Below are 24,788 nucleotides of genomic sequence, written 5' to 3'. Positions count from 1 at the left end.
TGTGCACAAAACAGAACCCAATATGAAAAACAAACTAAAGTGAAAATAAAATGCATTATTCACTGTATGATGACATGACTCAGTAAAACCCACCTCCACGACCAAAATTCCCAAGATCGTTGGGTCCGCTAGTGCTGTTGTTTACTGGCAGACTGGTGGCAGGCCAAGAGTCTGCAAGCCAAGGATAACTGGGGTCACTTGCATTCAACAGACCTGGTCGACTGAAGCGGGATGAAAAAAAAGAGGAAATGAACATGAAAATATGTCTGTCAGACAACTCTGGACAAGATTGTGATTGAAGAGGCTGCATCATTTTCCTCCTGCCACAGGATGTAATAAACAGTTTAGGAGACTTCAATATATTTCAAATTAAAATTGTGTAGGCTTTCATGCTTTAAAGACCTTCAGCAGTTAATTAAGGCTATATACAAAATAACGTTGGCAGTTGAAATGGAACTAGGCATCAGTCGTGATTCTGCCAGAATCCAAATGAACTCTGTTGTCTGTCTGAAACAGGGAGTAGGCTGGCCCACTGAAGGGTTCTAAACAAGGGTTGAATGATAAATTGCCACTTCAAGGGAACAATCACTCAAAATAACTGGTCTGTATCAGCCATTTCCAGGACTTTGGGCTACTATTTCTTCACTCCTTGAATCCCAAATGTACGCCTGTCATCTATAGACTGGTAGCTCTTTCTTTGCGCACTCTTGTATAGTTTAGAGGCAAATAAGTTTGAGTGGGATTAATGGAAAGTTCACAAGAGTATTTTTATCTGTGACTACAGCATGCTTTCATATTCTTGTAATATTAAACTTTGAGAGCTGTAGTCAGACTTGGATAGCTCAAAAAGGAAAGGGAACTTTGGCCATAAGACACTCTGCACTCACTAAGCACAGGATAAATAATGTAACCCTATCCTGAAATTCAGGCTGGCAAATGTGGCCAGTGCTTTGTGTTTAGCAAGGAAAATCAGTCTCTTAACATGAAAAGCACAGTTCTGAAGGTTTTCCGGATTATTAGCACACTTATGAGGAAGAAGCAACATTTGTAATCATTGTAGTTTTTCTGATAGACCCCTTCTGGTACAATCCCTAAGAGAAACATGGGTTTCTATGGAAACGGCAATAAGAAGATCCAGCAGTTTTCTTGCCACATCCACTAGCTCTCATTAGGCCTAATCTCTTTTTGCTAAAATATTGATTAAATGGGAGATTGGAAGTTATTACCAGGGCCTAATTACAATCTCCATATTGGCAAAGAGAAAATAGATGAGGATATATGGGTTTGTTATCAGCTTTTATCAATTTCAATTGAGTAGCCAAAGTTGTGGAATCCAGTTCCATCAATCTACAACCTATTTATCATCCATGAATCATTTATTTTGTGATCGATTATGTGTAATTGTTCACTCACAGCAATTTAGAGGGAGCCAATAAGGAGTCTTAAACAACAGCAACTTCATTTGCTAATGTCTAATTAATGCAATAAACATCCTGGTAACAAATGAACACATTCCTTGTGATATTTACTACTAATTTCTTCTTGGGCATCTGGGAGAAATGAAACATCTGGACTTGATTCCTCTAAAGTGCCCAACAGATAGATCATTAAACCTTGTGGTAAGCCATTTAATTCCTCCCAGACTTGTCAGTCTTATAAATGATCTTTTATTATAATAATCCTTTATCTATAGAAAAGTTCAAGTTCCTCATCAAAAAGAAAATAGGATGGAAATAGATCTTTTTTAACAACAAACCTACCTTCCATTGCTCATTAGTCCTCCATCTCCTCTTTGAAAAGTGACTGTTTTGGATTTTTAAAAAAACAAAACAAAAACAAAAAAAAATTAAAAACACAAGAGAGGGAAATAAAATCAGTTAGTAATAATTAGTAATAAAAAATTAGAGTTTTTATCACTCAAGACTAAAACCTCTGGGCATCATAACACAATATAACACAGCAGTTACAAGAAAGAAGAACATGCCACATTGAGAGCTTCCACTAGACAGATTGAAATCAATCTGCCCTGTAGCCTGGAAGCCAAAATTGCAGGATGGCTAAAGAACCCTGAATTTACTATGGGTCCTCTGATATGACTCTGTTGTGAGAGACTATGTCAGGTGGTGAAATTGTGTTTTCCTGGCATGCTTCTGCTTCAGTGTACAATGACATTACACTGGTATGTTAATGATATCAGAGTCGTGATGCAGCAGCATAATGCCACCACACAAATATTTAGTTCCATAGGACAAATGCAAAGAGGCGGCAGCCCTGCTAGAATTCTAGTGGAGGAAAAACAAGTATGAATCCTACCTCACTTCCCTCACACATACAAGATAAAAACATCAAACACACAAACGCAAATACATCAACATTACATGGGGGAAATCCCTTCAGTCTTGCCCTGAAGGATGCCAAGGATACACTTGGAAGTATATGAATCATATTAGAAATCCATAAATGGACCCTTGACAGAAACGTCCCTGCCCCCAATGTATATTCACAGGGTATATTTCAGGATGACCCCACAGTTGTAAACCCCATTTCTCAGGTGCTGCTTTCAAACGTAGGGCAATATAGGCAGTCCTATATTGTGGTCCTATGTTATTAATTCCTTTATATACTAATTTTAAGCCAACCTTTGATGCACACTTGCTGAATAGCAAGTGCAATTAACGGACTGCAGAAATCACTAGGTATTGTGAAACAAGGCCAATGAGCAGACCTGGTCCTTCAGTGGCAATAATCTATTAATAATTTTCAGAGAAAATTCCAATGAAAGTGCCCTACAGCAGACTATTTTAGTGGTCCAGCCTGGATCCAGAAGATCTTGGACAAAATCTACATCTACAAATGAAGATTGCAATTTCAGATGGAAAGAAGCTCCATGGTCAGCTCAGTTAAAAATAACCCCCAAATATGGAATTCTGACCACCTTCCTGGGGTAGCCATCTTCATCAATAAATATACAGTCACCAAAGCATTTGCAAGGTCCTTCAGCTGTTACCCCCACCAACACAGAAATACCTTTGTTGTATCTAGGCCTACTTTAACCAACTCTGTCAGATACTGCACTCTCAGCCAGATAACAATACAGCACCAAGATGGAAATGCCATGATTAGCAAAGAAGTTGATGTAAATCTGAATATCAGCAGCATACTGGTGATACCATATTGATACTGGTGATATTTTGCCAGTTTATCAGTTCTCCAAGGGGCTTCACAATACACATTTAACAAAATGTAATGGTGATAAAACTAACCCCTTTGGAATCTCATATGGAAGGGCTTTTGGGGTTGATGATTAATTATCCATTACCACAGAATGGACTACCGTTTCTACTGGAAAGCCACTGTAGTTCTATTTCACATCAGACTATTTAATAGCTGTATTTTGAAAGAGTTAATCTGAAACAATTAGTGAAAAGAAAATCGAAAGCATGGGAAGTATTAAATAAAAACCTGCTTACAAAAACACCACATCCTAAAAACATTGCAGCTAATTAGCGCTCGATCTGACACTACTTTCCAGTTATGTTGCTTTTTAATGGACTATCAAGTGATTGTATCACTCTTTGCTAAAAGTGAATAAGCTAATGCTAAAGAGCTGTGGATATCATTTGCGAATATGCAAATAAATGGGTGCTGTCTGGCTATGTCTCAAAACATGTTGTTAAGAAATGTATTAGTAGAAGCTAATTTAATGTTCTTTTTCTTCCCCATCTTCCACTTCATCCAGACATTCTATCTCTGTCAAAGCAACAAAGATATAAACCCAGAAACAGATCACTAATGTATTCAGTAATGAACTTTATGAATTTGGTTTATTATTTCATAGGGGGCTTCCAGGATAACATAGTGTACAATGAAACTTATTTCACACCTGAGATTAATATGTTTGTTTAGGCTACAGACTGATATTAACATTTTAATTTTAAAAGAAATATTGTCACTCTGTGTGTGTGTGAGAGAAATATGACAAATGGGGAAAAATAATATTTTTGGTCACCTACATATTTATATCTGTAGGACTCTCTAGCACAGCTAGAGGGGGGAATACAGAGGGAGAACATATCAACAACTGTCCCCAGAGGCATTCTACTTGCAGAGCCGTGGAGTATGCAAGATATTTCTGAGCATGCTGGGGAGCGCATCATGAGAAGACATGCCTCCTACACTCTTTGTATTAAGCTGTAGTTGATCTTCACAGGCCTGCAGTAGTCTGCTGGCACAGAAGACGGGTGGATGCCACCACTCTGCCCCACCTTTGGGGTCACTAGCATCTAGTGGTAACCTTACCTTGTCCTTGTGCACAACCTCACTTTCTAACCATCCAATAAAAGCCTTGTGCTTTAGGGGAGAGATACAGCTAGGTATTGGCTGAAAGAGAGAGACCCATCAGAGAGAAACAACTATGGCAGTGTTATTGGTTTTTTATGGGTCAGGTAGTGGCTGGGCGTGCGTAGGTGCATGTGGCTTGGAAAGAGGAGGCTCCTTATGCTTGCTTCCACCTTGCACACTGATGCAGGAATGGCTACAACCTTCCCATAATGTGGAACAAGAAAATACCACAGTCACTGTTCTTGTTCGACAGGCTCCTTCCGATCAGATAAGCTCTCCAATCCAAGGCTGTAGATCTTTTTTTGAAAGCAGAGGACGTTACTGGCAGATCACAAAATCATTTTGTATTTCTGATCCCCTCGGAAAAAGGGCTACCTCAGATTTGCAGGCGCACATCCATTTCTCTTAGAGTCAACAAGAAGAAGAAAAAGGCAGCTAAAGGCACAAAAGACATGGTCAGGCTGCCAAAATAAGCACTTTGTTTATCACTCCTGTCATACGTTTTGTCAGCATTTTTTGCCTGCAGTTTGATTTCTGAAATTACAGAACAGGTCTAAATGCTGAAAAGGAGCATATTTAATGCAATGCAGTCTTGTAGATGTCAATGTAAAATAAAATGCCCAGACAAGCTGGCTTTATTCAGGCTGTTTCCATTTCAAATCGATGCTGAACAGTCTCGAGGGGCAATGGAGGAGGAGGAAGAGGAATCATAGAATCATAGAATCATAGAATATCAGGGTTGGAAGGGCCCCCAGAAGGTCATCTAGTCCAACCCCCTGCTCAAAGCAGGACCAAGTCCCAGTTAAATCATCCCAGCCAGGGCTTTGTCAAGCCTGACCTTAAAAACCTCTAAGGAAGGAGATTCTACCACCTCCCTAGGTAACGCATTCCAGTGTTTCACCACCCTCTTAGTGAAAAAGTTCTTCCTAATATCCAATCTAAACCTCCCCCATTGCAACTTGAGACCATTACTCCTCGTTCTGTCATCTGCTACCATTGAGAACAGTCTAGAGCCATCCTCTTTGGAACCCCCTTTCAGGTAGTTGAAAGCAGCTATCAAATCCCCCCTCATTCTTCTCTTCTGCAGACTAAACAATCCCAGCTCCCTCAGCCTCTCCTCATAAGTCATGTGCTCTAGACCCCTAATCATTTTTGTTGCCCTTCGCTGGACTCTTTCCAATTTATCCACATCCTTCTTGTAGTGTGGGGCCCAAAACTGGACACAGTACTCCAGATGAGGCCTCACCAGTGTCGAATAGAGGGGAACGATCACGTCCCTCGATCTGCTCGCTATGCCCCTACTTATACATCCCAAAATGCCATTGGCCTTCTTGGCAACAAGGGCACACTGCTGACTCATATCCAGCTTCTCGTCCACTGTCACCCCTAGGTCCTTTTCCGCAGAACTGCTGCCTAGCCATTCGGTCCCTAGTCTGTAGCGGTGCATTGGATTCTTCCATCCTAAGTGCAGGACCCTGCACTTATCCTTATTGAACCTCATCAGATTTCTTTTGGCCCAATCCTCCAATTTGTCTAGGTCCTTCTGTATCCTATCCCTCCCCTCCAGCGTATCTACCACTCCTCCCAGTTTAGTATCATCCGCAAATTTGCTCAGAGTGCAATCCACACCATCCTCCAGATCATTTATGAAGATATTGAACAAAACGGGCCCCAGGACCGACCCCTGGGGCACTCCACTTGACACCGGCTGCCAACTAGACATGGAGCCATTGATCACTACCCGTTGTGCCCGACAATCTAGCCAGCTTTCTACCCACCTTATAGTGCATTCATCCAGCCCATACGTCCTTAACTTGCTGACAAGAATGCTGTGGGAGACCGTGTCAAAAGCTTTGCTAAAGTCAAGAAACAATACATCCACTGCTTTCCCTTCATCCACAGAACCAGTAATCTCATCATAAAAGGCGATTAGATTAGTCAGGCATGACCTTCCCTTGGTGAATCCATGCTGACTGTTCCTGATCACTTTCCTCTCCTCTAAGTGCTTCAGGATTGATTCTTTGAGGACCTGCTCCATGATTTTTCCAGGGACTGAGGTGAGGCTGACTGGCCTGTAGTTCCCAGGATCCTCCTTCTTCCCTTTTTTAAAGATGGGCACTACATTAGCCTTTTTCCAGTCATCCGGGACTTCCCCCGTTCGCCACGAGTTTTCAAAGATAATGGCCAAGGGCTCTGCAATCACAGCCGCCAATTCCTTCAGCACTCTCGGATGCAATTCGTCCGGCCGCATGGACTTGTGCACGTCCAGCTTTTCTAAATAGTCCCTAACCACCTCTATCTCTACAGAGGGCTGGCCATCTCTTCCCCATTTTGTGATGCCCAGCACAGCAGTCTGGGAGCTGACCTTGTTAGTGAAAACAGAGGCAAAAAAAGCATTGAGTACATTAGCTTTTTCCACTGTCTGTCCTCTGTCACTAGGTTGCCTCCCTCATTCAGTAAGGGGCCCACACTTTCCTTGGCTTTCTTCTTGTTGCCAACATACCTGAAGAAACCCTTCTTGTTACTCTTGACATCTCTTGCTAGCTGCAGCTCCAGGTGCGATTTGGCCCTCCTGATATCTTTCCTACATGCCCGAGCAATATTTTTATACTCTTCCCTGGTCATATGTCCAACCTTCCACTCCTTGTAAGCTTCTTTTTTATGTTTAAGATCCGCTAGGATTTCACCATTAAGCCAAGCTGGTCGCCTGCCATATTTAGGAGGGTCTCTCTATCACTAACCCAACCCATCTTCTCTTGTCTTTTATCACTGAGAAAGCATGAAAGGTCTTTCAGCATTATCTGTATCTGATATATGTTCTTAGAATGGTTGAAGTCCTGCATTAGGTGCCGGGAGGAGACTGGCTTTCAAAAGAAGATGGGGGAGGAGGGGGAAAGAATAGTGATTTCTAAGGGATTCTCGCCAGACTATACTGCAAGAGCTGCAAAAATGCAGAAGTGCATTTAAACTGCATACAATGTAAAGAAATTATACAGTATATATTTGTATGAAGAAGAATATATGTTAAAAGAGCCTTTGTGTGTTTTTTTAAACATATAAAGAAGTACCGATGCTATTTATTAATATTATTTGACAAGGTTAAACCTAATCTTCATGCCTGCTAGAACTGGAAAAATACGAATATATGGTACGTTGACATTTTGAGGCAAGAAGCTTCAGAAAGCTTTCTATGTGCCTATCTCGAATAGGCCACATTTTCCTGCCATAAATGAAAACTTTCATGTTGCCAGCCTAGTCTCATTCCTTTTCCTGATAAGCTGTTCCCCAAATATGAATGTAGATTAATCCTCTTTTAATAAGCATTAACTCAGAACAGACAATCAGTGTATAAAAATTCCATCAACTCTTCTGCCTGCCTTTGGATGATTCTGTCAAATAATTTATACTCCTCTAACAATTTTACGAATTATGCATGAAACATTAGAACGCCATAATTTCCTGGTTTTAATTTGTTTATATTTATTAAGTTTCACAAAATCTTTAATCCCTTAGGGCACTAGTCACTAAATAAGCTTATCTACTCATAACTGAACATACACATTTACTTTCCTTGCATGGCTGATGGCCTGTGCATTCTTGAAAACACCTTGAGTATTCAAGTGAGTGGTTCTTGGCACACCAATGAGTTGGAGGACACAAAAAAGATACACGGATATATTGACAGGTTCCAGAGTAGCAGCCGTGTTAGTCTGTATCCACAAAAAGAAAAGGAGTACTTGTGGCACCTTAGAGACTAACAAATTTATTTGAGCATAAGCGAGTCTCTCTTGTTTCCACAGGAGTATGTGCATTTACTGTACAGAAATCTGTGTAGAAATGTGATGACACATTTGTAACTTTCCCTGCTAAATGAATGAATTCAGTTCCAGAATTGTAATGGACGGGAGTGAAAGAACTTGCATACTGTACTAGAAGGGATATCTGTTTTGTGCCAGCTCCCCTTCGTGTCATGTCCAAACCTGTGGTGCATGTTTGTATCTGGGGAATGTGAGTAGAGGGTGAACATGAAGAACAGGAATTAGTGTATAACTCAGTTTCAATGTGCATAGCAGCAATTTTGCTCTTCTACAGGGTGTCAAAGGTGCACAGAAATGTCAGGCCAAATTGTCCTCTACAATCTGCACTACCAGTTGCTAAATAAGGAATAAATCATGCATTTGTGGTGCTGACAGACCTCAGTGTCCAGCTTTTGCTTTGCTAATACACTGCCATCTTCCAAGAATATATATTTAACCCACTGGTTCCGGTTTTGTCACTACTGCTTCCCAGCTAGTGGAGTCACTTATTTCATTCACATGGGAGACGCTCATGCCTTTAGCGCTTTAAGTCTCAGGTTCAATCCCCGCTGACGAATCATACCTGGGATGTTACAAGCTGTGACCTGTGAACCAGAAGGCTACGTACATATTACAGCTGTTCCATTGTAAGTAAACAAAAACCATGTCTGAGGTCATATTATTCATTATTTGTGAATATGTGAAAATGTTCACTAATCCAGAAAGTTACCTAAGTTTTAGCCCAACAGATTAATCTTCCCCAGGCCAACTATGTACCAGCAGCATTTCATTTGCTATTTACTATTCTTCTGATTAAAATATTTCAGTGATTCAGTCATGCAGCAGAAACAATACCTTTATGGTGGCCAATCACACAACGTAAATAGCAAACAGTCAAAGTGAACGATTCACAAACGACCCATAGTCAGAAATTTATCAGTCCAAATATTTAGCAAATATTTTCAAATAATGAATACATACCATTTTAAAAAATCATGGTCAGTTTGTGAATAATTTGCAAATAGACTTGGAAAGCAAAAAAAGATCTTCACACAAAATAAACTGAAAAAATGTTCTTCCTTCTTTTGTTTGTTTTTTCAAAACTTTCCAACCAGTTCTGTTTATGAAGCAAAGCAAAAATCTAAATTTATCACAAATACACATAATGAACAGTTTGACCAGTTCTTTTACATATTCAGATATTCATGTTTATGTATTCATGAAGGAAGCAGATGTTTGGCAAAATGTGCTTCGTTCACAAACAAATATATTCGGATTAATTCACCTCCAATGTAACTTCACTGAAATTCACCTCTGATAAGGAATTTGGTCCTATGCCTGTCTAAAAATGTAGGCCTGAAATCTATTTTAGCATACATGGGTTAAAACTGACTATGGAACAACCTATAGCCTTGAGTCTTGTCAGATCTGTACAAACAGGGAGGTGTTTGGCTCAGTGAAAATTTCAACATTTTGTGACTATAGATCATGTAATCAACTCCAAATTCATACTGTCAGGAACTTCATGTGGATTTGAGACTCTTCTTGGGGAACTCTGAGCCTAGACATAAATCAGTAGATTTTGTTAATCTCCAAATGCATTTTTGTGCTAATTGTGACAGTTTCTGAAGACCATGGGTCAGATTTTGTTCCTTTGTTCCTCCAGTGTAAATGGACTTCATTGCAGTAACTCTGGACTTACTCATCATGAGGGAGATCAGCATCTAGCCCAATGTGTTCAGAACACACACGAGTTAAGATACTGATATACAGTAGTACGTGATTAGAGTTTAAAGCATTCACATTGTGCCTCCCAATGAAATGAGAAAAGCATTTCAGGCTGTAGACAAAGCTGGAGAGAAGCAGCAAGAAGGGAACAGTGGAAGGTTCCAATGAGCAGCAGCGAGAGGAGCTAACTGTACAGGGAGTGTAGAGAATGAGCATAATGTGAGGAAAGGAGAAAGAGGGGGACCCATTAGCACAGGGGAAAAGGAGGAGGAATTACAGCAGGATAAGCAGAAGCACTATTTTAAAGGGTCTGTTTTCAAGTAAGCCAGGAGTCTGGGGGCTGCTGGAGGATTCTGGGTACATTTTGGTGAGTTTTAGGTTGCCTCCTCCACTTTTTATTGCAACTTTCTGAGGAGAAAATAACCTAAAATTCACGAAGAGGCATGCACAGCCTACTAGTAGCTGGGAGTCCAGTGGCCCACAAGCCCCCAACTTATTTGGAAAAATGTCCCTTGTCAAAACTCTTGGCATGTGGCAGGTATGACTGGGAGGTGTACTACATGCCACAAAATGTGGCACACTTATACTGGAAAATACTGAAATACATTGGCCAGGTACACGGCAGTGCATGGAGATAATGTAAGAATTTTTGAGATTGTGACACTCATGCTTAGATATGAGAATTGAGGTCAATTATTTGTATTAATTATTACAATTAACTGGATACACTGTATGTCTTGTCCATACATATGTTGGCAAAGCTGTTTGCAACCTGCTGTTTCAGCCACAGTTCGTTTATTCTTCACATAACTTTAATCACACTCATGATAATGGCCTACCGTATGTTACGCCTTGTAAAAAAATGATAACATGAAGCTGGTTGTGGATTGGACAGGCAGAACAAAGGCAAATGCTTCAATGAATAAAAAGCTTTAAAATGCCTTAAAGACCTACCTAGTGTATCAGTGTGTATGTACGGGTTAATCACTGGCTTGGTTTGACGTAAGTGCAGATCTGAAAACCCCATGCAGAGGCAGATTCATGTAAAGTGAAGAGCGGAATCTGAGATGAGTTCTTCTTCTCTGACCAGGTGCAGAGGCCTTCAGAAATTTGCAAGTTAAATACACGAATCCTCAAGAGCAAAATTTGGCCCTTTGTGACTAATGCCTGCCTATCGTAGTTATGTTAGTTCAAGCATTGCCCTGAAAATTACCTTTCAAAATTGCATAATTTAGAAGGGTTGGATGAGTAAGAAGTATGCGGAATTATAATGAAAGAGAAGTTAATTGTGGTAGATTGTAGCCTTCTTCTGAAATCACTAGCAGAGTCAATACCACATTATTATAACAGATGGGAAATTGTAGTGTTTCTCCTTGCACTTGGTTTTAATTCTGTGTACCTGCTATGATTATAAACACTTATGCTAATGATTGCAATGACATGTTGGTGAGGTAAGAGACAGACTAATGGACAGTACCTGCAGGGGTGAAGGTGAAGGACTGAACTGCAAAACAAGAAAGCAAACACATCGTGAGTTACAGACTCTGATAACAAGCGCTAATTGCAGGGCACAAGGTTCCTTTGGAATTCACTCATCTATGGTTTAAAATCATATGCAGGTTATAACAATTGAGCTTTAAGCACTAGTCAGCCAGCAGCCAATGAGAAATAAAGGTTGAAGAAAGGTAAATAGCGAATTTTGACAATTACATTTGATGGAAGTTAGTTCTGAGGTGGGCATGCTATCCTCTTTATCATAAATATTAGGATGAGTTCTGAAACATGATGTCGTATGAGCTTTCATTGTTAAGAGCATACAGCATTTCACAATTCTGATAATGGCCATTCTGTGTCACGATGCAATGTTCACATAACGTTTAGGTGCTGCAAATGTCATGAAAAAGAATGAGCTACATTAGACAACAGCCTGTGGTAGTCAATTTAAGTTGCATTTTTAAAGTATAGAGGACTGCTCACAAAAATGTGCCATGCCAACTCACATAGACATAAGCCAATAATTCCTCTTCTGGAAAAATTAGGCTTAGTACGTATTTAGTTAGCGCATTTGAAGTACATGAAAAGGTATGACACCTCCATAAGGAAATGAGACTGCTAAAATCCTGATGCGTTATCAGTTTAATGTAAGAAAGTAATAAAATAATGTAACTATCTCCTACTGTTAATTATCCTCATTAGACAAACAGATAGATAGATACAGATATATCTATCTGCATGAATTAACAAAACCTCTCAGAGTAGAAACTGTCATCATGTATATACACATTATTAATTATAAGAGAAGAAAGAAAACACCATGTGCAAACACCACAGTCTACTAATAATGTAACTTTACCACTGTGGTCACTCAGGCTCACTCTATAGAATTAATAAGAAATCAACAAGATTTTGGAGTGAGTTTAGCTTGGCATGCTAATACTGCCAGCAGTAAAACATGCGTGAATTGCCATCAGTGCTTTACCTGGGCCAAATCATGAAAGGTGTTTTCCTCCATGAAACCAATAATGTGCTAAAATTAATTAGTATATTGGGCAAGAAAACTGACTGGAAAAAATACCTCAATATTTTAAGAGTTATTTTTCATGTAAAATTGGCCAAAAGTTGGAGGTTTTTTTTTTTTCTTGCGGGTTTTTTGAATAGATTCATATGCAATTTTATTATAACTATCTGATTTCTCCATAACCCACAGGAAACTTGAGATATATCAGCTATAGGAGTGTTACCAGTCCTGACAAAACAGAATAAAGAGATCTGACAGGGAAAATAAGAGAATTTTTATTTTTATTTTTCCCTTCCAAATGTAATTCTCCTAGGCTAGATTGTGACTGTAGGCAGAGCCTTGAGCAAAATGTGTGTGTGAGAGCTGCTCCACACTGCTGGGGTAGCTCCAGGAGGCATTGCGCTTCATAGACATGTCTGAGACACTACTTCTCACCTACTGCAAGTTAGTAATTTATTGCTTGCCTATACTAGCACTAAATTATTACTTCCCCAGTACAGGCTCAGCTATTCTCACCAGTGAGTTGGGGTGGACGGAGCCAATGCTCCCATTCCCCTCTCCTTCCCTCCTCAGCCCCTAGCTCCAGATAAGGAGTGAGTGGATGATTAGCTCTGCTTACTTGTATGTGCCTAATAGGGTGACCAGATAGCAAGTGTGAAAAATGGGTCAGGTGATGGGGGGTAATAGGCACCTATATAAGAAAAAGCCCTGAATATTGGGACTGTCCCTATAAAATCAGGACATCTGGTCACCCTAATGCCTAAACCCAAAATCTGGGGCAAACATAGGAGTAAAGTGATGAAGTTGGTGGGAGATTCATACTCCCTCTTACTGTCATGTGGTTATGTAGTCTGATTCACAATCTAGCTCATAATTAGAGTTGGGAACACTGAAAGACTGCCTTTTGCAACAAGGGTTGGGTGAGAGGTACAGTTAACCCTTTCTGTACTTTTGTTATGCTAGATGTGCTGGAGATGTAAAAGACTGTCTTACAGTAATGATGAAATGTGGTCCAGAGCAATGCATTTAAAGCTTCTCATACACTGGCACTTTTACAGAACACATTAAACAGGCATACAACATTCATCCATTCCACCTTTATTTGTAATACCAGCATTGTTAGGGTTGGGTTCTTTAAAATTAGTTCTGTCCTGTTTGTGATAGAACCTGACAAGTTTGTAGTAAATAGTTACTGTTCTTACCAGCATAATTGCTCAGCCCCTTCCTCTTCTTTCTTCGCCAATACAGCCAGATGCTGAAACCCATCAGAATTACCCAGCACGCCCCACCAATGCCAGCTATAAAGGCAGGCTGCTTGACAACATCAGTGATTTGCTCAGTTATGCTGTTGTTATTTTCAGTGATGACAACTTCATTACGACCCCCTGAACAAAGGAAAGTCAATATCACATGTTTATAATGTACTCTGTAATTCAACCAAGAACCAGAGACCTGAAATGGAAAAAAAAAACCAACAGTACTGTGCTTCAAAATAATTTTCCATGGTGGGGTACAGGTAGTTAGGTGTGGATTTATAGGATGTTCAAACATAGATTTGAAGGCAATGTTTCCTGCAAGAGAACCTACAATCCATTTCAGTTATTCAAACATATGTTGAAAAAATACTACTTGTCCCCGTAAGCTAACAGATGGCAGCTCACAGTCAATTTTTGTGAAATGGTCTTGATATGGGTATAAGCAGAACACCACAAAGAGAGACAAAGAGACAAAGTGACTGAAACACAGACCTTATGCTCTCTTGATTGTATCTAATGATTTGGAATTTATTGACTTCCTGCATATGTGCCATTTTCTTTCTCCTGATTTTAAAACTGAACTGGTAGCTCAGTATCTGGCTTGATAACAAGCTCCTAATCCAGTGGTTTCCAAACTTGTTCCACCACTTGTACAGGGAAAGCCCCTGCTGGGCCAGTTTGTTTACCTGCCGCGTCCACAGGTTCAGCTGATCGCGGCTCCCACTGGCCGCGGTTCGCTGCTCCAGGTCAATTGGAGCTGCTGGAAGTGGCACAGGCCGAGGGACGTACAGGCCACCGCTTCCCGCAGCCACCATTGGCTGGAGCAGCGAACCGCAGCCACTGGGAGCCGCGATCGGCCAAACCTGTGGACGCGGCAGGTAAACAAACCAGCCCAGCCCGGCCCGGCAGGGGCTTTCCCTGCACAAGTGGCAGAATGAGTTTGGGAACCACTGCCCTAATCTAAACTGTTATCTGACGATGGATGTCACACAAATGCCAAAGTGTGGAGCTCCAGAACTGACAAACACTGTGATTGCTCAGTTATTAGAAACGCGCTTCAGAAATATCGCACCTCTCCAATCTGAGCCACAGACTCAAAAATTCAGCAGTTATAGAAATATGAAAATCAGATAACATTTTCCTCAAAAAAAATGAATAGTAATCTTGTACATGTTTGGTATAAAACATCTTACTCAGTGTGGGTTTTTTTAAATGATGCCAAAATTATCCAACCTTAATGTTCAGAGCATAGACATATCTTGCTCTCATTCGTGAAACTACTTACAGTGTTTTTAAGATGTAGAGGAGACGATCCAGTGCTGCATATGTCGTATTATAAAAAGCAAATATTTGGACTCTCAATTACAGGAACTAGCAAATTATGGGAGCTAGCAAATAAGAACCTATCACAAATGTAGGAAGTAGAGTATCTGTAGCAATAAAGTGGTTATTTCAGGCAAATTGTTATAAATATTGTAGCATTATGCCTTGCTGTGAACATTTATATATTCCTCTTCTATAATTCAGCAATGGTTAAATTCACTGTTCACTTCTTGGAACACAACTGCTGCTGAGTCAGCATACTAGCTGTAGTCTAAAGTAAACAAACAAGGTCATTTGCTAAAGTAGATGCAAGAAAGAAAAGACTTTAAGGACCTGAATCTTATTCCCACTAATGCTCCTTTACACAACTGCAGCAGCCTTGCAGTGGATGTAAATGTAATATCCCCTTTAATGCTCCCTTTCATTACCAAATCAGTGTAATGGGGCCTTAATATAAATGAGACTCAAGTCCAGAGAACATGAGAGCTCACTTTACTTCATTACGCTCTACTTGTCTAACCATACCCTATCTGTCAGAGCCTGCACCCCTTACTCAGTCATTGGTGTCAATTGCAGCAATGCCTTAGTGACAAGCTCGGTTTAGACCTTATACTGCATTCAGAGGTGGTTGAAGTTACTTATTAATAAATGTGATGTAGTGTATTATGTTGCTGGAACTGCTGTTAATAATCCATGTGATTTTATTATGCTTTTTCCCTATCTGATTATTCATATCAATCCTTTGTAATTCTGACTGTCTGCCTTTGTGAACAAATAGTTCAAATGTTATGCTGGATGTTGGCTTGGTTTTACTAGTTCTATTGAAAAATCACTGAGAAATGTAGTATAAAGAAAAAACGGAATTTTGGGAAACACTGGAGAGTAGAGTCAAGGGAGAAAAGACCTTGACTGATTATGGTGGCTTGTTTGGGAGAAGGCAGCATGCAGGCTCCCTTATATACATTTGGAAATGTCAAAGCACTGCATTGCATCGTGCCTGCAATTAAACCACAGGCTACAAAACCTGCCACAGTGCTTTCCAAAACTTTTCATAGAATCATAGAATATCAGGGTTGGAAGGGACCTCAGTAGGTCATTTAGTCCAACCCCCTGCTCAAAGCAGGACCAATCCCCAACTAAATCATCCTAGCCAGGGCTTTGTCAAGCCTGACCTTAAAAATATCTAAGGAAGGAGATTTCACCACCTCCCTAGGTAACACATTCCAGTGTTTCACCACCCTCCTAGTGAAAAAGTTTTTCCTAATATCCAACATAAACCTCCCCCACTGCAACTTGAGACCATTACTCCTCATTCTGTCATCTGCTACCACTGAGAACAGTCTAGATCCATCCTCTTTGGAACCCCCTTTCAGGTAGTTGAAAGCAGCTATCAAATCCCCCCTCATTCTTCTCTTCCGCAGACTAAACAATCCCAGTTCCCTCACCCTCTCCTCATAAGTCATGTGTTCCAGTCCCCTAATCATTTTTGTTGCCCTCCGCTGGACGCTTTCCAATTTTTCCACATCCTTCTTGTAGTGTGGGGCCCAAAACTGGACACAGTACTCCAGATGGGGCCTCACCAATGTCTAATAGAGGGGAACGATCACGTCCCTCGATCTGCTGGCAATGCCCCTACTTATACAGCCCAAAATGCCATTGGCCTTCTTGGCAACAAGGGCACACTGTTGACTCATATCCAGCTTCTCGTCCACTGTAAATTTTAAATTTTATCCGGCCAATTATCAAAGCCCCAGTGTTTCCCATTATATGGTACGAAGGCCAAACACTCAGTGGAAACCAGTGGGTAAGGAAAAGATGAGAGGGAGCAGTGGCTCCATCAGATGTTTTCCTCTTCTTTGGTGCCCTTGGAACCCCTCACCATAAAGCGGAGTCTCCCAGGCCAGAAAGGAATGAAATCAGTGTGTTTTCCCCTTCCATGGAGCCTCTCTCCTCGTGGACCCCCGGGTTGGGGCTCAAAGGGCCGGAAGAGGATGTGGTGGGGTGGAACTAGGGTGGACCCCCGGGTTGGGCTCAAAGGGCCAGAAGAGGATGTGGTGGGGTGGAACTAGGGAGCAGATTTACTCTGGCACATGTGCTTTTGAGGACACAGTACATTTTCTCGTAGAAATCTACCTGGGAGCTAATGTTGTTCCAAGCACCATTAACTTTCTCTTAATTCCTGCTGAAGGCAGCCTCTTCCACCCCTTTGGATGCTTGTAGAGGAAGCAAGATGGTGAGGCAATGGAAGTGCTGCTCCTGAAGAAGCCATGGGAAACGGAAGGCCAGGGGAACACTTTGGACATGCTAGCTTCTTGAATAGTTGTCCATGAATCCAAAGAAAGGTAAGGCACTGCACTGAATGAGCTCTTCCCTGCCATCTACTGATGGGGGGGGAAAGACCTCAGGAGCAGACCATATTTTTATAGTTATATCCACTCTGTCTAGGTGACTAGCAAAAATACCTAGTCTGCTGAAGTAGATCAATTTTGGCTGTTTTGGGTTAAAATTAAGACTTGGATGGAGGGATAATAAAATGTTATCCTTATTATATAACTAAAGGGCAAAAAAAACCCCTGTATTTAATATCCCTTAACTATAACCTCACTTGCTAAGGGGAATAGTGATGCCAAATCCAAGTGAAAGTCAGAGTGTGTCGGGACAGGTGCTCCTATCTGGTAGTGTAGGCTCTGTTAAAAGGTTCTTAGATACCGTTTTACCCTTCTCCTCCAGTGATTAAAGAAAGAGATGATTTTCTGTCCATGCAGAGTCTTTGATCTTAACAGTGATCACTACAGCTAAAATCATTAATAAGCTGGTCTAAATGGCTGAGCCTTAGACCTGGTGAGCGGACAGTGCTGCAGTGAAAGATAACACAGAAGCGGCAGCAGCAGTGAGGTTCTCCGCTACCTGGTGAAATCACCAGAGGGAGGACTGGGCTAGTGGTGGAACATCAGAACCCAGCTAAAGGGAGCCGGGTGAGGCGGGAGCTGTGGTAGTGATAGTGGTGGGTAGTCAGAGGCATCACTCAAACCCAACCTTCCCCCACCCCTCCGGGCAGGAGGTGGACTCCGCTGAGCTCAGACAACAAATCATGAGTGGGAGTGCAGCGAAGGGAAAGGAGAGTGATGTGTTAAAGGGACATTCATCCATTGGACTTTTCACACCACAAAGGACTACCACCGACAACACTGTGTGGAAAGTATTTTACTATGGCTTGCCTGCTTTTGAATCATCACTGGGGTGTTTTCCCAAATTACTGCTGTGTTCCCTCTCCTTTTAATATACATTGTCTTTTGTTATACACAGACAATGTGCATGCGAGTGGAGAAGTATGGCCTCGGAGAGGCACCCAGGCATGATGATTAGTTTTCCCAGATTTCTAGGTGGGGGCTTGAGCTAGTTGTGTTTTGTAATGTTAAGAGGAACCCTTAAATATGAACATAGCCCTTGTTGCTACCGGCACCACCTGGTAGAAAGGTTACAGAAAGGAATCTTGTTTCCCTATAGAAACCTTAAGCCCTGGGCTGGACATTCTGCCTTCACAATGAGGTCAGAAACAGGTCCTCCATCAGTAGTGGATGCACAAGAAATTCCACAAGGAGAACCTCAGAGGAGCTTTCAGATGACTTTATCCCCTCCCAGACCCTCTTCTGGAGGAAGATGCAATCTGTCTCCAAATTAGGTCAATTTACCTTCTAAGTTAGCAGCCTGGATGTTTGTTCTACCCTTCAGTGCTTAGCAATTACATGAGCAAAAGTAATAATTCATTTAAATGTCAAAATAACATATGCTTTGTGATTTCAGGAGCTGAAAAGTAAACGAACACAGATGCATGTTTCTTATTGACGTAAAACAAAATTAATCTAGTTGTAAGGAGTTTGGGGAACAAATTACATTTATTTTGAATTTATTTATATGATATTTAATCAGACGTAATATATATGTCATCCAAGGTATCAGTGTACTATTTCATATACTGCAGGTGTTTCTATAACAATGCTGTCAGTTCTACTAATTAGAACACATATGAGGGATGTGTGTGACCTGTAACGCTCCATTGTTCTTGCAGACAAAAATATAATTAAATATGTCTTCCTCCCATTGGAGAGTAATGAAGAACAAAACTAATTTGTTGGACCAAAAATTAATTAGATACATCAGATCTGATTGTACCTATTACTGTGAAAGTTTGCAGCTGTTCCTCATATTATTACACCAACTATAAAATATAAGTATGAACATGCCAACTGATTACTGAAATAATAGCTATATTATTAATCAATATTATTTTAAAATTGATTTCTTCTTATAATCCAACTACATTTTCTTCTCCAGCATCCTCAACACTGGTGAGCAAAACTTTAGTTTTTTTTCCTATAAATAACAAGTTTGACATATATTTCTTTACAGAAGCTTTGCAAGGCTTAAAGACAAGTGCAGTTCATGGAAAAAACACAATTCATAACTGTTTCTTTGTATTAGACCAAGCAATCAAAGTATAGTTTCAAGATAGTAATTACAAAGCACAGTAAGAAAGTATTTTAATGTAATTAGGGAAGAAAAATTTATTATAGATACCTGGATATGTCATTAGAATGGCAAGGTAAGATATCACTGTGGTATTGTTTATACTGCACTATAGCTGTGCAGATAATTTAAAAAAAATCACATTATGGTCCCTTCCCCATGTAATCAAAACTTATCCTGCAAACACATGTATGTGAGTAACTTTATTCACTTGAGTAATCCCAGGGGCATAAATTATAGAATCACCAAAATGCAGGGCTGGAAGGGACCTCAAGAGGTCATCTAGTCTCTCCACTGAGGCAGGGCTAAGTAGACCATCCCTGACAGGTGTTTGTCTAACCGGTTCTTAAAAACTTCTAATGATGGGGATTCCACAACTACCCTTGGAAGCCTATTCCAGTACTTAGCTATCCTTATAGTTAGAAAGTCTTTTCTAATATTTAGCCTAATCACATTTGCTGCAGATTAAGCTGATTCCTTTTTTGTCCTACCTTTAGTGGATATAGAGAATAATTGATCACCATCCTCTTTATAACATCCCTTCATATATTTGACAACTGTTATCAAGTCCCCCGGAAAGTCTATTTACATGAGTAAAGTTACTTAGATAAGTATTTGAGGATTGCACCCTATAATGATTCCCCGTTTACAATTACATTTTGAGACCTGTCAGTTAGCCAGTTTTTAATTCATGTAATGTGTGCTATATTGATTTTGCATTATTCTAGTTTCTCAATCAAAATATCATGTGATACCATGCCATCTCTTAGGGAAATCTAACTATATTACATCAACACTATTACCTATTGCCAACCAAATCTGTAATTTCATCAAGATAGTCTATAAACAGATGGGATTTAAAGAAAAGTGAGATGCAGACAATGTGACTGCAAGTAACTGTATCTTGCTTTGTGAATACAAAAGGGAAAATGTAAGTGAAAAAGGGAACCAAAATCAAAACAGAAAAGAATGTATTAGTCACTTTTCATCTAAACGGTATTAAATATGCAGAAAGTGATACCAGACAAGATTGTTGAGGCAGATATTCTGGATCATTAAAGAAAGAAAGAAATGACATCATGAGTATAACAATGAATAAATGAAAAGTCTCTAAGTTCCAACTGGCTTTTTCCTATTTATGATGTACTTACATTCTCATGTCTCTTCCACCTTCATACCACAAACTTGGAAACATATCTTTCCATGTCCAGCTCTGGGGTAGATTAACCAGTTTTGTAAGAGTCAGAGAAGGACTGATGGCTCAGTTCTGCAAGGTGCTGTGCACTCTAGCCTCGGTCCAGCAAAGCACTTTCGCACACGTTTAACTTGAAGCAAATGAGTAATGGAACTACTCACATGTTTCAAGTAAAACGTGCTTAAATGCTATGCTGGATTAGCACCATTTGTGTTCAGCACTTTACAGGATTGAACTCTTAAAGCAGTACTTCCAGAGATACTTCACACAAAAATCAGGTTTTCAAAAGTAATGAACTAAAAGTGAAAGGTCAGTCTCTCTCGGTAGAGATCATTTAAAGAGAGACCCCAAATTCATATCTAGTACCCTTTCCAAGGTTTTTGTAAGAGCTGAGTTCATTATTTTCAGTCTTGCAAGATTCTTTCCCTTTTCTGTCATACATAATTCAATGAAGCTTCAATGAATAGACTCGCCCTAAAGATAGATCTATCTTAATCTCCCTTTTTAGACTTCCCCTTCCAAAAGAAAAAAAAACCCTAAATCTAAACTTCTGCATTGCCCTACTTTTGAGAGGATACATTTGTAATGTGAATGTCATTAACCACTTAAAATGACTTAAGTGGGAGCTAGGTCTTGTGCTGGCTTTTCTCTGAAGGGTGAATTTCACCCCAACTCAAATGAACATTCTGAGTCTGAGACATTGCTTTAGTTACGTTTTCCATTTTTTTCACTAGTCTCTGCCAAGAGTCCTAAAGGCACAGTATAAGAAATAGAAGAGGAGATTACAAAACCTTATCCCAGTACTCTTTTAGAAAGAACACATTTTTAAAGCAACACTAACAGTTGGCCTAAAGCCGTAGTTCAAATAGATCAAATTAATAAACAAATTCCTATACTCGAAGAACTTTAATGCAGCTCCACAACAAAAAAGCTCAATTCAGTTCTGTTCAATTTCCTGCCCCACCCCCAATTTATGTTATAGAAGAATCTCAGAAGGATAAGATTCTAGGTTTCCCTCAGGTCATGAAATTAATTGAGCACGGAAACCACTAATAAGAAACAGTAATTTCAAAGGAAAAAGATGATAATACCAGCTTTCCTCTCTAGCTGGACTAGAGACCACTTGTTCTTTGGCAGAAGGAAGCCCACGTGCTTGGGATAGCTGAGAAATGCTAAACTTCAAATGCTCAGAAAACCAACTTTAAACACTGCCTTGCGCAGCAGTAGCTCAAATAAGGCAATATTACAAGCATCTTAACAGGATAAGAGAGCTAGTTCTATAAATCTGTCAACCTGCAGGAGTGGTACATTCATAATAAAATATTAAATCAGCTGTGCAGGATAATCTATGTTTTTAATATGTTTCAGGAAAGGAAGAACTATTTCATCTTATTAGCTGTGAGAACCATACAGAAGAAGAAGAGGCAGTGTTGGCAGGCAGTGGTACATTTAAAGTTAACTAGATCGCTCAAATTGAAGTGCACCTTGTTTTTTTGCTCCACTGGATTTTTAGGCTTTCAGAAGTGATTTATGAAAGCTCTTCTGAAATACTAAACCGGTAAAATAAAATAGAGTAGACAATCACTTACCAATTATTATGGGTTGTGGTTCACTTTTTACTCCAACACCTGCACTGGTGCTTGCTGCCACTTCCACTCGATATTGAATACCAGGGTATAGGCCACCTATCACTACAGAGCGAATGGCTGCATCTACTGTTTTGTTGATGTGAAATCGAGTCTCATTACCTAGGCACCAGATCTTGGGTAGGGATTGGGGAAATAAAAAATATGAAAATAGTCATGCTTGCAAACAATGGTGCACAAATACAGTATATTAATATACTGCACTGGAAATACATATACTGATATGTTGAAATGCAACTGCTAAATTCCTTTAAACATTTAGGCCTACTTCTGCAAAGACTTATGCACATGCTTAACTTTACTCTAAAATTCTCATTCTCTCAGCCCTGATATAGGGGAAATGCTAGGAACAGTGCTGGGGGTAGAGAGGCATGCTGGAGGTGGAGCACATAGCATGGCAGACATTCTTCACGGTACTATTATCCATAGGCAGCTGGGGATGGGATTCAGAAAGCCCCCAAGCAGCCCAGGATCAGTAGGATCCAAAGATGGCTTAAAATCACCTCCTTCCCCATGTCCCTGGGCGGTAAGTTCCATGCTGCAATTCTTAGAATCTCACCCACTGACTTTAATTACTTCCGTGTGACTTGTCCCAGGCATGACATTAAGCATATGCATAAAGCTTTGTTGGATCAGGCTCTTGTTTAGTTACTATGGCTATAATCTACGGTTTCCTAAAGTTATTTTTTCAGTCTCATTTTTTTTCTATTGAATAGAAAATGGGCAACAATATTACAAAAAGAAGCATGTTGAAACACTCCTAAGAATACTATACAGAATCTCCTTTTAAGTATTTTCAGCTTTCTACCCTGGTAGAAAAAGGGTGTGTGCAATTTCTAAAATGCTATGCTATGTTGTTTCTGTCATAACTGAAATTGTTCAGGAATCTAGATTTTGCGGTCTGACTTATTTTACCCTGTAATTCAACAAATGCAAAAAATGTTCCTTAAGTATCCTGATATGTGCCATATTTCAAACCAGCACTTTGTGGCGCAAGTGGTATATTATTTCAAGGCAGTTTTGCTTCTCTCTCTTATATTTATTCATGAGCATTTCCTGAGACACTTTAGCATTAAGATGTTCAGAGACTCTTTTTTAGTTGAAGGGATCTGTGGAGACTATTACTATAATATTAAAGAATGCATTAACTACCACTCTAATTCCACTCAAGGGAAGCAATACATAAAAAAAAATCCCATATATGCATGTATGTAATTACTGTACCAAAGGAAGGTGCTGCTGGTTGAAAACAACATGCAGTTGCTGACAAAGGGCTGGATTATCACAGACCTTACTTGGCTCAGCAGAGGAGAAAGCAGGAGTAACATTCCCATTGCTCCTACGCTTGGCACTGCTCAGTTTTTGACTCTAGCTTCCCAGTACCAGGGGCTACTCACCTGATACACTTCCTTGTAAGCAAGGAGTGGGGGAGGAAGAATCCCTGGCTCCCCTAGGCTCAAACAGAGCTTCTTTGTTGGCCAGAGTCCCTGGCCAGGTGCATGAGGGAGTGGGGAGGAGTCATCATGATTTGTTCTCTGATCTGGTCTTGGGAAAGTACAGTATTACATGGTGCTTCTAATTTAAGGCAGACTATAAGGTTGCAAACCAGCACTTAGTTAATGCAGGCATTTCAGACTATTTTGACAAAGAAATTGTTGTAGGCATAAATGAAGGAAGAAACAAAATTTGCAGATGTGTGTGTATAGCTCAGATTGTAGGAAAATGCTGAGATATTATATTACTTAATGAGAGAAATATCACACAAGCAAGTAACTACAGATTAATCCAGTTTTTCAAAAATAGGTACATAAAGGTAGGCTCCTAAATTCACACTTATTTAGGCACCTAAATAAGGTACCTAGTTTTTAAAAGTGCTGATCATACAATGCTTGCCACTGAGGTAAATGGCAGCTGCTGGGTCACTTTTGAAAATCATGTCAATCAGGTACATAAATATGGATTTAAGAGCCCAAATTTAGGCTCCTAGTTTTTTTTAAATCTTGGCCTATGTCTCAATGCATATGTATAAAAGTTCAGAGTTAGAGTTGTGTGGATAACCCTTACGCATTTTCTGACATTTTAATGCTTAACTGTGAAGTCATAACATTCTCTTAACATATTTTTAATGGAATTTATATGAAGCAAACCTTAACATACTGGAGTTGGTATGAAGTTGAATTGATGTGAAAATGAGGTTTCAGTAGCATAGCTGGGTTAATAAATTGTGGTATTGACCAAACAAAACAAAACAACAAACTAATACATTGCAAATAAATACTGTGTGTCTTTAAAACACCCACTCAAGAGAGTGAAACATAAAAGAGCTTACACTGATTTTAAAAGTAAGTGCCTGCCTCCCTGCTCCATCTCTGAGTCATATTCACCCACATTGGAGCAGGGGGCTATAAATTACACCTTCCTGTGTGAGATGACCAAACTTCATCCACAAGAGGCAAT

At 40.0% G+C, this 24,788-nt stretch overlaps 1 protein-coding gene across 28 annotated transcripts in view; it reads right to left on the bottom strand.

Annotated features, from left to right (window-relative positions):
- ROBO2 (roundabout guidance receptor 2) overlaps positions 1 to 24,788 on the bottom strand; it is a 1,527,115-nt gene that overhangs the window by 53,437 nt on the left and 1,448,890 nt on the right. For 16 of the 28 annotated variants that reach the window (XM_043538373.1, XM_043538380.1, XM_043538371.1 and 13 more), the window contains 4 exons: positions 22,275 to 22,446; positions 13,587 to 13,769; positions 1,761 to 1,803; positions 94 to 221 (listed from right to left, as the gene is read on the bottom strand). In XM_043538373.1, the coding sequence (XP_043394308.1) occupies positions 94 to 221; positions 1,761 to 1,803; positions 13,587 to 13,769; positions 22,275 to 22,446 (526 nt within the window). Of the gene's footprint in view, positions 1 to 93; positions 222 to 1,760; positions 1,804 to 11,343; positions 11,371 to 13,586; positions 13,770 to 22,274; positions 22,447 to 24,788 lie in introns of all 28 variants that reach the window. The other 12 variants (XM_043538357.1, XM_043538358.1, XM_043538361.1 and 9 more) reach the window with 1 other exon arrangement.

This window comes from Chelonia mydas, chromosome 1 (assembly GCF_015237465.2).
Source record: "Chelonia mydas isolate rCheMyd1 chromosome 1, rCheMyd1.pri.v2, whole genome shotgun sequence".
Taxonomy (NCBI): domain Eukaryota; kingdom Metazoa; phylum Chordata; order Testudines; family Cheloniidae; genus Chelonia; species Chelonia mydas.
This window is presented reverse-complemented; position numbering and strand designations above follow the sequence as displayed.